Source organism: Dermacentor silvarum, chromosome 8 (assembly GCF_013339745.2).
Source record: "Dermacentor silvarum isolate Dsil-2018 chromosome 8, BIME_Dsil_1.4, whole genome shotgun sequence".
NCBI lineage: Eukaryota > Metazoa > Arthropoda > Arachnida > Ixodida > Ixodidae > Dermacentor > Dermacentor silvarum.
Window position 1 is genome coordinate 9,006,288 of NC_051161.1, and position 15,632 is coordinate 9,021,919.

Genomic DNA, 15,632 nt, shown 5'->3' on the forward strand with positions numbered 1-15,632 from the left:
AGTCTCGATACATCGTGACAATGTGGCTGCAGGATGCAGAACTCAAACAGCGTGCACTAGCGGGAAAAATTCCGTTCCCACCACACTTTTAAAGTGAAGCTTTCTGTGCTTGCCCTCACGAGTTTGGCGTGGCTGCTGGCTGGGGCACTCAGTATCTCGGTGGATATATTTGTGGATACACAGCCAAGCCTCACGATAACAAAGTTTAAGGGGTAGCCAGAACTACTTTGTTATATCCATTACTTTGTTATATCAACTACTGTACGCATTGCAATATGAATCCCTTTGAGGATTTCAAGGAAAATTTATCTTTGTTACATCCATTACTTTGCTAGTTTCGTTATAACGAAGTTTGACTGTATATATAAAGGTTATATGTGCACCGATTTAAAGTACAAGCAAACAGGCTTATATAAAGTGCAAGTATGTGCATCTCCTGTTCCGCATAACAAAAAGAAAAAAAAAGATCCTACATAAAACTTCCGACATATGACGTCGGCTCACAGGTATCTCTCAAGCACACCAAATTGTTAATGGAATGGTGAATTATATTGCCACGGTGCAGCAAAAACAGGAGACGAGGTCACCTATTACAAAGAACAGCCTCATCTTGGTCTTCAGAACTTTCATCGCTTCGAAGTCCACTTCGAAGCGATGATGTTTTGCGCGCCGACAAGCACGCTTCGCGGGACTGTCCTATGAGAGCCCTCGGAGTGGGACACCAGGATAGACGAACACGATTGTTCAAACATGCCACCGTTCACGTGACTGTACACGCGAACGATAAGGCGTTGGTGTCCGGCATGGGGTGAATATATTCACTCGATATCCTGTCGCTGCGGCTCGGACTTCGTCGGTTTGTCAGCACCCATCAGCACATTCTATTTGTATAAATACGGCTAGCTAGGTCGGTGTATAGAAGGTGCAGTAAATGCACTTTTGAATATTTGCACTACCGTGTTGTCGTTCCAGTGTCCCAAGAGCACATCTGATACCCAACAAACTCCCACCGTTGTCGTTGTGAACTAATTCCTTGATTTGCTTAATTTTCTTTGATTTGGCTATTCGGTATGTGCCACTGGGGGTGTGCATTTCTTGGCTAATATCATCAGAATGGGTATGTGCCACTGTGACACAAGAGGTACAGAATCCTTAAATGGTGCTCGATAGGTGTCATACTTTTCTGTGAATACACCTCTCATCTCCATTTTTCCCTCAACAAGCAACATACATCACCTTCGTCCTTGCAACATCTCTGCGTAGTTTCGCACTGTGCACCTGCCTGATATAGAGTTTGCATTTCACTATAGCTTGTGATCGACTAAGAATAACGTTGCAACCTTCGTGGTGAATAAACAAACATTTCATGACATTACACGCTGCACAGTATGAAAATAAAAGTGTATTCATCCATCGTCTTTACGTGTAGGGCATTTAATTAACCACTTTAAAGCTTCACTCCACATAAATTCCAACATCTGCATTGGATCTGTACTTTTTTTTTTTTACTTGATTCACTTCATTGAAGTAAACACCCCTATCCTAGTAGTATTTTTCAGCTGCCTCATAAATTCATCCATGAGTCATTCCACACCAAATCAACCAGCGTTTTTTTTTTTTTTTTCACATTTCAGATATCACTGAAAAAATTTACACGTTCGTTGACGTTCAAGACTCATTCTCCCAGTTTATTTTTCTCTACAAAAAAAATGTCACAGTTTCGCCCTAAGGGCGAAGCAATGAATGCGATAGCAACACAGCAATGTCATACGAAGTAAGGTGAGCGGCTTTGGTAGCAATATGAATTGTAGTAAACATGAGCTGATTAAGTAAGCAGGCGTGCTGCGGCGTAAGTAGACCGACATGAAGAGAGACTCGATGACCACGAGAAGGCGCATGTGAAACGGTGGTGTTGATGAGAAGCGCTGCCCGTGGGCAGCGCGTGCGAAGGGACACACCTGTAGCGCTGCACTGCCGATCCGGGCAGCATTGCTTGTGTAGCGTGCGTCGGAAAATGTGGCCCGACTATTACGAACTGAATGAACAAGCGTGGTGTGAGCGCGCACAAACACGAAGAGATCACACTGAATGACAGCAGACAACGACTGTCAAAACGCTGGCAGCAAGCGCATATACGCCGCAACGGGGAAGGTACGTGCGGTCTATCGCTTCAACGGAAACTGAGCGGCGAATGTAAAGGTCAGAGCCGTGTGGAGATAAGAGACGGTGCGAGCGAGCGACGAGCGCGGTTGTTGGCAGAGTAGAAATGCGACCACCCCCCCCCCCCCGCCCCCCTACGCTCCCTCCGGCGCTCGCTTCTCGCTTCCTTGCTTGCGCGTGGAAGATTGAGTGCGTTCGCTCTCCGTGACAGTGTGCGTCCCCGCACGCTTCCGCTCGGGCATACGGCGCGCGGCGAAGATTTTATCTATACGGAACCTCACGGCGACGGCGACGACGACGGCGACGCCGACGGCAGAAATCCGGTGGAAGTGTCCATATAATTGCTATCGCAATAAAATTTGCAGCATTTTGGCGACACTTTAGTTTTCCTGCCTAGCTGAGCCAGAAGGCATCAATAAACTTTTTTTTTTTTTCAAAGATACATTGTATGATCCAGTCGTTCAAATGGTGTGTACGGCAAGACGATTAATGAAGTCATGTGAATACCAAAATTACCAATATTACAAATATTTGAACACTTCGAGTGCTTTTGGCACCGGCAAAAGCCAGTAAAATTGCAAAGCTTGAATTATTTTCTCGGAACGTAAGAAAACCTAGAAGCCACAAGTTAAACATAGAATGGCAGCCCGGTCGACATATTATAGGTGAAAAATATTTTAAGCTTTGAAGGTTCAGCAGATTGCCTGAAAAAAAAAAATTGAAGTTTTTGCAAAAAGCTTCATGTTCATGATAAAAAAAGTAGCTTTGGTGGTCGGCTCAGAAATATATGTGATGCATCATTAGAAAGCTCCACATGTCTGCTATTCATGTGAGAAGTTACAAAAAGGGATTTTTAATTTGCAAAAAAAATTTTTTTGAATTTTTCTGGCACCACCGGCTTTTCTTTCACATGTGTCCAAGCTGCCCGGCCTGGTATTGGTTATTTTGGCAGTCACATCACTTCACTGTCTTGCCATGCACACCATTTGAACAACTGAACCATACAATGTGCCTTTGAAAAAATGTTGCAGTTTCGCCCGAAAGGCAAAGCATCGATTGCGATAGCAAATTAGTTGACAGCTATACAAAGTAAGGATAGCAGTTTCATCGGCCGTATAAACTTGTAAACATAGGCATACTAACTAAATGAACAAGCATGGTGTCACACACGCACAAGCAAACATGAACACATCTCACTCGATGAATGCGGAAACTCGCTGTTAAAACGATGGAATGAGGAAGCGCGTCAGCAGTAGCAAGCGAATTGACCTTCGATCTGCGTCTAGCATCAACGCAAATAAGTCGCAAAAATAACGCACGGCAGACCGTGTCCCCAATGCTTTCGAGACACAGCGGCCCGAAGTAAAACGCGAGCCCCCCTCCCTACTCCCCCCCCCCCCCCCCCCGGGACGTTACGCGCAACGGAAGACGGCGTATTTCCTTCCCACTTTCCCCTTTTACGTGCGTGAGATTGAATCGCGATTGCCGGCTCACCCTCACAAGCTTTCACTCGCACATACAGCATACGACCCGCGGCGACGATTTTATCGCCCTAGGACTTTATACAGAACCTCACGACGACAATGACGGCGACAGAAATGCGCCTGGTGTGTCCATATAATTGCTATCACAATAAAAAAAAATCGCACAGAAACTTCTCTGGGAGTTATCTAAATACGCGTACGCATTGTGGTGCTTGCTCATCTCCATGCAGCCCAGTGTCATTATCACTGTTATGACACTTGATCTGGTCAGTACAAACGACAGCGCAGCGGCGACACGACCTGGAGCTGATGGCGGCAAAGTACTGCAGGTGTCGGCGCCAGGTGCGCTGATGATGTTCCGATTATAAGCAGTCATCGATTTTGATGCACTGTCCATTCGTGTCGAACCATTATGAACCGTGACCAAAGGATGCCAGCAGCGGCACGGACCAATCAAGCGCATTCTGGCATGGCCGCACAGACCGTATCTGGAAAGCAATCTGCTAAGCGCACAGAGACTGCTGATAGCTCTGCGCGCTGTGTTTTTGGCCGCTATGTTCGCATTGAAGCGACAGGCAGTGCGAAAGTAAACTCACTCGTCACTGCGGGCTCTATCTTGAAAGCCTTACCGGTCGGACGGACAGTTTTCTTGTTGGGTAAGCAGTTGCAAACTTGCAACAGCAGAGCCCAACCCCCCACAACACTTTTTTAGATTGCAGTGACATTGCTGTTACCGATTTCACCTACTTGATAAACTTGTCTGAATAAACTTGCTTGAAGCAAGTACACCTCTGATTCACCATCAGAAGTATGTGGGAGGCTATGCTTGTGGTGTATGCTGTCCTGTGCTGCCACAAACATGTGGCACAGGCACTGCCCCAATTTCTATTTTGCAAACATTTTTTTGCAATATTGTGCAGTCCTATTTTTCAGCCCTATAAGCATTTTTGTGAACAGTTCATAGAACACTTAATGCGGCATTCGTAAAATCGTAGGATTCCAAATGCGTAAAGTTTATGAAAAATTAATGAGCTGGCAGGTATGGTTAACTGTGTTTGGACCTAAAATGTCCAGTTTCTTGAACTGACCTGTTCATTACGGCATGGAAGATTAGCAGCTGGGTCGATATGTCCCCTCAGTAACAGCAATCATCAAAGAATGGCCACAAGCACTGTTCATCAACAAACATTTTCAGGAAAGACCAACAGGCGTCCCGTCTATCTTGACTTCCTTGGAGTGTCACGAACCACAAACAACCCCAACTTTCCACCATATTTGGATTTATAGCAGCTAATTTCAGTGCATTATGTGTATGAAGGAATGAGAAAAATTCCATGCAACGAGGTTTAGTGGCAAGGGCTTTTTGCCACATCAGAAGTATGGATGGAGCATTTGCTCCATCCATACTTCTGATGTGGCATTCTTTGACGCCATTCACATTCACAACAGTTTTCTTGCAAATCTATTTTCTACAGTAACCATAAACAAGGAACTAAAATATAGCTGTCAACTTGGTATATACTGCACCTGTCTCACAGTAACAACCAGCAACTTAGCACGTCTCAAGCTCGGTCATGTCGCTGTCTTAGAAAAGGAGGTTGTTGGCTTGGAAAAATTTGTCGAGTCCTGTTCTCCACTGGTGGTCATCATAGGCGTACGTGTCAAAGTGGTCGCACGAGAAGAAGGCGGTATGAAATTGTAGAAGAGCTGTTTGGCTTGCTCGTAGGCACCAAGGAAGATGAAGCCCCCCACTGAAAGGGAGACCACTCTGGGAGTGACACCGCTAAAAAGCCTGAAAAGGAACAGAAAAAAAAGAAAATGTCTTGATTTGGTACAAAAAAGGCTATCGACATAATATGAAAACATCATTCAAATTCTAGAGGACCAGTGCTCAGATGAAGTACACAGAAGAAATTCGGCAGAGACTCCTAAAGCCCGTTTCACATGGTGCGGTGTTGCAGTGCGTTTTTCGCAGCTGTGATTTCCGCAGATGCGAAATTCACAATCCCGTTTCACATGGTTCTACGGCAGCTGCGTTTTTCGCATACTCGTTAAGCATTCTGACTGGCGATGACGTATGAGCGAGCCGCCTCCTATTGGTTGTCTGTTTCCACCGCTACAGTGGCTACCACCGCATCTGCATTTTTCGCAGAGAAGTTCAGCATGCAGAACATTGAAAAAACGCACGCACGAAGGGTCCGGCGGCCTATTTTCCGCAGCTGCGAATTCACACGTGCGAATTCGCAGACAAAATCGCACCATGTGAAACGGGCTTAAGACTGCTCACATGTGGGAATGCGAAAGCATTATAGTCGCTTTGGTGAAATGTACTCAATTGAAGTTTTCAACATGCATTAAAGTTCTTTCTGCTGATTTGGTGTTTGTGTTTGTGTATACATTGTAGAGATGGGTTTGCACAAGGCTCACCCTACGGGCAACGGTTGGGAAAGGGCACCGACACTCCTCCACTCCGCAACGCTTGTACAAAGGCGCTACGGTAGGGTTCGTAGACTCTCAGACACGGCGCAGAGAAGGCTCCGGAGTCAGTTCACCAACGGACACGGGTTTATTCACCCAAGATACAGCACAGGGCAATAGTCATGGCGCTTACGGGCAAAGGTTCCCAGCAAGACTGATCAAGTACGCGTGCACGCTGCGCTATCGCTAACTGGGTAGCAGTCCACCAAGCAAGAAAGCAAAGGTCCCACGTAACCAACTCGTTGCGGGCCTGTGAGCATCTGCCGCGGCGATGAGGCGCTCAGCTGAAGAGAGCTCGGGTGGAGAGGGCGCCCGGGGGCCGCTACTCGGGAGGCCAATCAGGGCGCGTCCCGGTGACGTGTTCTCGCACGGCAACTCAATCCTGGGGAGGGGAGAAACACGGTTTGTGCGGGAAATTAGCTCCGGCGCGCTAGCCGTGTCCACCATGTTGCCGTTACGGCGGCGGTTCCCGGATATCGAGCTAAGCACAACACGCGAGCTGGGGGATGAGGCGCAGCAAGGCACCTTGGTACAACATTGGCCACAGACTGGAAACATTCAGACCATTTTACGGTAGAATAATGAATTTCATTTCAAACTAGGCGATCCTCTATGTCTAATGGCAGGTCTGTCGTGATTATGTCATCTTTTGTTGCGACCATGTCTTCAGAGGGTTATTTGTCTGGCGCGTAATCTTCACGCCGTAATGGTTGCGGTGGTGTTGGCAGTGGTGGGATGAGGTCGATTGAGAGGATCATTGTCTTGTGGCAGTGCGTTGCAATAGATACAGCATATAAGAGCAGGTCATGGGAGGCAGCGCACTCATTTTATACACTCATGACGTGGCACCACCTCCTCCCCTTTGGCTGCACTGTCACGTGCCCAATGACGCACGCACTAGGCCACAGCTTTGGTCAGGCAAATTGCTGCAACGTGACGTGTGCAATGACGCACGCACTAGGCACACCTTCAGTCAGCCAGAACCGTGAAGCTGCCATGGTGTCGGGGAAGCGTGCTTGTCTTGCAGCCCGTTGGCCCAGGTTGAATTCCTAACCAGACCGAAATGTACCAAATTTTATTTTCAAAGTCATTAATTCACTTTGTTTACAGGAACCTCCTTGACAATTCTGACACCACTCTGAGAATTTCTGACGTGTTGTTACTCTTGGTACCGTCGGTCATTTTTGGTACCATTGCTCGGTCACGCCGCCGCCGCATTTTTGTGTAATGGGGCATATAATGCTTTCGCATTAAAGTGTCATCCAGATTTCAACAGGTGCCAGAGTGTGCGAAAATATTGTGAACTGCGTGTCCAGGAGACATTAAAAGCCTTTCTGATACACAAAAGAAGAAGACCTGATCGACAGCACAAAGTCACTTCTGCGCAAAAAGGAGATGTATCTTTCGTGACAGGTCTGATCTATGTTCCCAACACCTTCCTTTCCTTTCTTTGCTGTTTTTTGTGAATGTATAAAGTTCGAAGCAAGAAGCAATAAACTGATACGGTTGCTAGACCACGCAATGCTTGTGTCGCTCTTTTCTAGTACTTTGTCTGATCGCTGATCCTCTAGAAATTGAACTATGCTACACTAACCAGCCCAAGTTTTCACCCTATTGGAATGAAAACATAAACAATTAAGATCCTCGCATAAAAGCATGCAAGTCTAAGAACAACATTCTGAAGCCTTTCTTTCCTTGGGCCACTTTATTTCATCATAAATTATTTTAACAGTGTGGATGAGAGAGCAAATGGGCATAGCCTATATTTTAATTGATATTAAGAGGAAAAAATGGAGCTGGGCAGGCCATGTAATGCATAGGATGGATAACCGGTGGACCATTAGAGTAAAGGAATGGATACCAAGAGAAGGGAAGCACAGTCGAGGACAGCAGAAAACTAGTTGGGGTGATGAAGTTAGGAAATTTGCAGGCGCAAGACAGGGGTAATTGGAGATCGCAGGGAGGCACTTTATGGTAGGTAGGCAAGTAGGTAGGATAGTGTTTTACCCCCTTTTGTGCCTCTTCAGTAACAAAGAAAATTGCAGTTCTGATACTGGGAATGAAGCAGGATCTTCCAGCACAATAACCTGATGCTCTATCCATTAGGCCACATACGCATGCATAATTTTTTCGTGCCAATGCCAACTAACGCTTCAATAGATTGGCACATGCGCCACGATGCATAGCGACAATTTCCTTGATAAAGCAACAGCAAAGGTATGCAAATCCGCTTCTATTATGCTGCAGAATCAGGAATTGAAAATTGAACAATTAAGAAAAAATTTCATTATGGGGTTTTACATGGCAAAATCTCGATGTGATTATGAGGCCCGCCGTAGTGGGAGACTACTAATTATTTCTGACCACCTGGGTTTGCTTAACATGCCCAGGCGCTCTTGCGTCTTGGCCCCATTTAAATGCGGCCGTCACAGCTGGGATTTGATCATGCACCCTCGGGCTTAGCATCACAATGCCATAGCCACTACGCCCCCATGGCGGGTAATGTAAATAATTATCAACCTTACCACTGTGCTTCGTGTGACTCTCCTCACATAGAACAAGTTGCTTATTAAAAGCGAAAGCGTGCCATTTTCTCCCATACTGAGCCAACTTTGACATTGACCAAGGTTGTAAATGAACAGGTTGTAATATTTTTTTGCTGGAGTACAATCAATCAGTTGTCGTGCCATTGCTGTCATTGTCGCACTGCTGCTGCTGTCGCATACAAGCTCGAGGACCCATGCTATTGCACGCCTCACACAAACATGTTCCAAAATGATGCTGAATAGCTAGCTACCCCCACAAGAGGCTTCACATAACGATTCCCACACTGTGAAGAATTGGCATGAGCTTTTTTTTAAAATAATGCAGCGTTAATATACTGACATGTGGACTTCTTCCAATTTTGTTTATGTGAAAAACCAACAGCACAAAATGTAATGTGGTCCAGCAACAGCAGCATGGTGAGGTCAGAACAACTGTATTGTGAAATTTTCTTCCTTCAGGCCAGTCTCGCATCTCGCTGCCTGTAAGCAACATGCGACCACGCACACATGCAGGTGAGCCTCAGAAGGGCAAGGGCTTGGGTTTAACACTCACCCAGGGTAACTAAGTGAGTGAAGCGTTCATTTAGTGCCAAGAGTAGGGAAAGGATGATAAAGGTAGTTCCAGAACTGCTACACGGTAAGGGAGAACAAAGGAAGCCTTCACTAAGCATGTCTCAGCAAGGAAGCTTTCAGAATTGCCATAAGGCCCCCAACCTAACCGGAATAAAGAGTTCCTTACTGGGGTAAGGAAAGTTTCAGAATTTGGGCCAAGATATGTATTCAGCCAAAGGAACACTGGAAAAAAAAAAAGAGAAGGTAAAGTTTGTGCAGATATAAATGAACAATTTGCTGTGGAATCTTCTTCTGGCTTTCTTCTCTGGTTGGCTGATGCAACCCACGGCTTTCGCAGCGGTGCACAAAGTAGGTGAGGTGGAGTACAGAGAAATACACAAAGGAGAGCGACCATGAGAAATGCAGTGAAGACGAGCGAGAAACCACTGCAGCTGTGTAGACGTTCGTCAAACACCTCTTAACTTTGCTATATTATGGCATCATTTAAACAAAATTCTGGCGATTGTATGTTCACTGTAGACTGGCACACAGCTGTCACTATACTTGATGTTTCACTTAACTTGACCCAAACTTTACTAAAGATCGAGTGGCACTCGTTAGACGAACGAGACCAATAATATATTGTTCACAGTCACCTTAAGTTGGAGACTACTTTTTAAGCGCGCTTAGTTAGCTAATTAAGTTTAATTATAGAAAATATTAAATACCCATTTTAGGGCCTATGCCATATTTGAAAAGTTTTAAGTGTGCTCTGAAACATTGAATAAAGTTAGTTCCATGATATTTTTTACATGGTTGTTCTTTTACAGGATCTAAAGAAGGCCTGCCAAGTATGAAGTGCCGTAGCTGCACTCTTGCGCGTCTGGATGGCAGTGCTCTCAATCGTGTTTTCATAAGAACAAAGACTGCACGCACATCTTAAAAGAGAAGCTGACAAGTGTGTTTGAATACACATTCAATGCCTGCTTCTCTCCTATCCTTTACAACCGCAGCGGATAACTATCTTTGCAATAAAAGTGCTCATATATGCTTGACGACGTGGACGATACCTTTGCATGCAGATTTCATTCTGATAAAACAAGATTGAGAGCACTGATATCCAGACACGCAAGGGCCCAATTACGTCATTTCTTTTATAACTCATGGGCATTCTTCAGAACTCAAAAGAAAGAATCACACTAAAGCTAACATGCTGCAAACAACTTCCTTGAGTGTCTCTGAGTGCACTCTCAACTTTTCAAAATATGATTATGCCCAAAATGAATATTTATTATTTTTGCATAATTATGCTTAGCTAATTATCAAACTAATATAACTTTAAAATATAGTCTGAGTAACCCAAGACAACTCAAACAATGCACCATTGGTCGCATTTGTCTAAGGTGCACCAGCCTATTTTTAAAGTTTGGTTCAAGTGACATGAAACTCCTGGAATAAAAATTTTCGAGCTCAGATTGGCTTAGGGGCCCTCTCTGCACCAACAATGCAAAATCCAGTCTATCGAAAATAAGAAATTCCATGACACAAACATCAGCAGGCAATGTTAGTTACCCTGGAATCCCTTTCTCATGCCATACAGTCTTGAGTGCAGCATACATGCTCCCATCAGCCAGGTGGCTTGTTCGCTGCAGAGAGTTTGAGAGGTATGAGCAATGACAAAAATTAATTAAAAAGAAGATGTTTTCATAATGTTATAAACATGTTTAACATGTGCACCAGCAGCAAAGTTTACACTAAAAGCTAAACGATGACTCGTTTAAACAAAACATTCTCTTGCTCTTGTTCAACATTTGCAACATAAATTTGCTTATTAACTGTTTCTACATACAACTTCTCAGAAACAAAAACATCGAGGTTTGTCTCAACAAGGTAACCTACTTTTATCACAGGGAACACTGATTAAGAGATATTTATCGGCATTTTCACTGCAACATTCATTTGAAACTTGCTCTCAATTATTACAAAATCGACTCGCCATGGTTGCTTAATATCTATGGTGTTGCGCTGCTAAGCATGAGTTCGCGGGATCAAAACCCAGCCATGGCGGCCACATTTCGATGGAGGCGAAATGCAAAAAACTCCCCTGTACCGTGCATTGGGGGCACGTTAGAGATGATTTTGACCCTGGTGGTCAAAATCAATCCAGAGTCCTCCACTATGGCGTGCCTCATAATCAAATCATGGCTTTGGCACGTAAAACCCCTAAATTCAATATTATAAAATTATGTGATCATCTAAGTTCAGTACATAATTCCCCAGTTATATTTATTTAAGTCTGTTTTTAAGCAACACACATAGTGCCTTACATTGCACTGCGCCCTTTCTTCTGTTTGACTATTTTCATACTATTTTGTAGCCTTGGTGATGAGTCTGTAGCCACTGTTAAGTATTGACTTTGTATCTTCCAAATATTCAAATTTTTTTTTTTTGCTTTTTTGCTACGTAAAATCATGTATGCTTGTTTTACAGGAGGTGCCCCCCTCTAACAGTTTTACTTTGTGGCCTCCTTTTCCAATTTTTCCAAGCAGATTTTTGTAACATGAAATAGACAAATGAACTGGAAACTGAATGCACACTACATTAACATGAAGCGAAAAAATCTTGCTGACCGAAATCCTACTCAAGCCCCTCCATAAGTGATTATGAGTGGCCTAGGGTGGTAGCAAATGTGGGTTTATTGACCAGTTGCCATCACCCAAAAAGATCACATTCTCGTGACGCCTGCGGCAGAAAGGATGTTCTACATCCGCCCCTAGGTTTGTGAGTGGTGGCGCTGGCTAACACTCCCAGGGGAGTTCCCTAGTTGTAAAACATAAAAACCCCAGAAAGTGGATGGGAAAACGGCTCCGCGGTAGCTCAATGGTGAGAGCATCGCACGCGTAATGCGAAGACGTGGGTTCGTTCCCCACCTGCGGACAGTTGTTTTTTCATCCACTTTAATTTCTGTAAATTTATGATTTTCTTTAATTAAATTAGTAAGTACAAGTGATTTCCCCTATGTTGTCCTTGGTGTCATTGTTTGTTGGCTTCTTATGCTAGGGTGGTTAGCTTCACAAGTTTTAAACATCACCTTACAGGAAAGAACAAAAATGTAATAGTGCTGCAACCAGCTAAGCAGCCCCTGTATTTCAGCTTCCTATGAGGCTGCTTCTGAATTTATCCTTGATAAGTTGTCTAGGTGCCCCATGCATGAGCGAAAAATCATATGGCCTAGCAACAATTAAAAATATATGCACGGTTAGTGATTGGTAAGCTTTAACCCTTTATTGACAAGTGCTGCCTACAAGCAACATATCAGAAAACTGTATTTTTCTTCGTGCCAAGTTTCAGTATTGAGTAGAAAGTTTCCGGATAAATGTCTTCGGCAAACACTGAATGACAGGCAGCAAGCGTAATTTGTTGGTTTAGAGCAGGAACATGGACGACGAAGAAGAAGTTTGGCACGCGACTCACTGTCTCTTGAAAGAAAGCAAGGTCAGAGGAGACAGGCCAATGCAAGATATTCAACTGCGGTGGTGTCCCACATGTGATGTAAAGCAAATTAAATGTACACCTATGGTTCACATATGATCAGAGCTGTCTATACAAATTAGAAACTGAAGCCTTAGGTGGCTTGGGGTGAAACTGCACTTCCAGTTTCCTGCCTGGGGTTTTTCCCTCTACACCTGAAAAAATTTCCACAAATTTTTTTGTTGTGGTTGTTGATTATGCTTATCCTTGAAGTGTTTTGCCGATTTAGATAGAAAATTAATATTTTTTCTGGGTTTTTAGATGTCTCGTCATTAAAGGGTTAATTGTCGACAAGGCTCACTTAGGAAACAAATATCATTACTGAGACCAGTACCTCATTAATGTTACAAACACCTTAAAGGGACACTAAAGGCAAATACTAAGTCAAGCTAAAGTGATGCATTAGTGCACGAGTATCTCTAAAGCGTCAATATTATCGTGAGCAGAGCCTTAGTAATAGAGAAATTAAGGTAAATGCAGGACATGATTAGCGACTCCCCCGGGACATTCAAGTACTCGCCCGATGACGAAGGCACTCCTCATTTAAATTCTGTCACGAGTACTGAACCACTCGTTATAAAACATCATTGTACTGTATTATAAGAAGAAAGAAAATACTACTTCACCAGTTCTATTACATTTTCACAAAAAAGAACTAACTGACATTACACCGTTGACAACAACGCGGGTGGTCAAAAGGTTTCGCGTTCGCTCGACTCTGCACCGCCCGCACTTTCGCTTTTCAGTTTTTGTGTTATCGTGTAGTGTGGCGCTTGTTTTTCTGGCTAGCGAACTTCGCAGTAACTGCAAGTAGCAGATAATTGCACTTCCATGGGACGTCACGGAATGCCTGAACGGTCTACGCCACTTTACCAAAATCAGTTGCAGCGGCGCACCGTACCGCCATCTGTCGGGCGCCGTTACACTCACCAACGGCAGAAAATGGCGTATGCAACGTCACCACTCCTCGGTTGGCGTGGCGGGTGATTTGAATTGCAATAAAGGTATTTGGACCCTTCAGATCCAATTTTTTCGTAAACTAAGTCTTTTCTTTGCACGAGACAAGCGTTTTGAGGTTTCTGGAAAGGTATTTAAACAGTCCACGTCGACTTAGTATTTGCCTTTAGTGTCCCTTTAATTGTAGACATCAGCACTTAAAGAGCTACAAAGTCTGCCTCAACTGACAGCGCTCATAATGCATAAACTGTTAGATGGTGCTAAAATTTGTTTTTTGCTTTTCTACCTGCCACAACCCAGCAGATCAGTATCTGATGATCTAAGCAGATAATGGCACTCCACAGAGGTATGGAGGAAAATAAGAGTGGTAGTGTTTCTATCAATTTTTCAGAAAAGTAATGGCATGAGCACTTTCACGTTCAAATGCAGCCCATGATAGAAGAAAGGTTTAACCAAACTGATTAAATTGTACTTGATGGGGTTTCACATTGTCTCAAGGCAACACGGTAGCTAGGAGAGATATTGTAGTGGAAAGCCCCATAATATCTTGACCACTAGGCACAGCACATGAGCATTTCTGTTCTCCACCTCCGTCGCTATTTAGCCGTCATAGTTGGAAATTGCACCTGTGAGCCAGTCTTCAGCTACTAAGCCACTGTGTCAGCCAGTTGAGGCAAACTAATACAAGAAAATTCACAATCGTGTCTGTGCAAATGAAGCTCAAATATACATAAAGGCCAGCAAAGGGTATCCTGTCGATTCCGACTGGCCTGTTAACAGCTTGCAGTGCTAATACATGACACGTGAACAATGCTAAATTACAAACATGTTTTGCACCATCATTAATATCCAACAATACAATCAAGTGTAATGACATGAGATTAGCACTTTGGCTTGCTAGCAGTAGGACGGCCAAGACAAGCCATGGGCCAAAACATGCATATACATCCAGACTGTCTTTTCAAGCAGCTCTTGCTGAGCATTTGACATTTTTGCTACCAAAATATCTTGAGCTAGTGAGAAAACAAAATTCACTTCACTGTCTTAGATAATGTCTCGGATCTTGCATTTTCAGTTTCATTACATAGTAATGGAATATTCATGAAAATAAAGCATTGCCCTATTTTAGATTTACTTTATGTCTGATAATTATGTCCCATGTTTGTCATACTAGACAAGAACAGCACACAGTGCCATTCGGAAATTCCTCTGAAGGTAATGACCTGATAAACCCTTCAGGCCATCAATCTAGTAAAACTGTACAATCGCAAGAAAAAAGTCTGCAGACCAAGGGTGTAACAAGAAAAACTATGTATCACGCTATTCATACGCATATTCGCTGAAATTCAGTGATGCAATGCACATGTTTGAGCAATGTGGTGCACGTTCCAATCTAACATTGCGCAGCCATGCACTAGCAAAATGAAAATATTTTTGTTGCCCTACTGTAGTGTAAAAAATCTTTCTTGCCCTAGATATCGGCTCAGGCCCACGGCATCCTGGACTAGGGACGCCGCCCACCTCAGACGATTTTAGCGTCTGCTCATTTGCCTAAATAAAGTTTATTCCTCCTCTTCCTTGCCCTAGTAATGCCAAAATAAGGTCCCGGATCAACAGGCACTAACAATAACTATGTTTGAGGTATATTGCATACTGATTAATACTGCATTGTTTAATTAGACCTTTGCTGCAAAACTGTTTCATGCACAGAATAGGGAGCTTTAGAAATATTGCACTTAAGCCTTTTTGTGTACCCTCTTGCATTATTTTGCAAGTCAAGCCGTTTGCATTCCCGAACTCTGGGCGCCCTATTTCTGAAACTAACCTAATATTTGTCAGAACAATGTGCCAGTCTACGGACACCTGGATGGCTGCTGGCAATGACAATACAGTATAGACAATACTTTTAACGTAACCGCTTATA

General features: G+C 43.8%; 1 protein-coding gene across 1 annotated transcript in view; it reads right to left on the bottom strand.

The window, feature by feature from the left end:
• Positions 1-2,878: 2,878 nt before the first annotated feature.
• Positions 2,879-15,632, bottom strand: part of LOC119460602 (S-adenosylmethionine mitochondrial carrier protein-like) — a 29,762-nt gene continuing 17,008 nt past the window's right edge. The window contains exons 8-9 of the mRNA XM_037721620.2: positions 10,793-10,866; positions 2,879-5,436 (exon numbers count right to left, since the gene is read on the bottom strand). Coding sequence (XP_037577548.1) covers positions 5,217-5,436; positions 10,793-10,866 — 294 coding nt within the window. The 3' untranslated portion in view covers positions 2,879-5,216. The remainder of the gene's footprint in view (positions 5,437-10,792; positions 10,867-15,632) is intronic.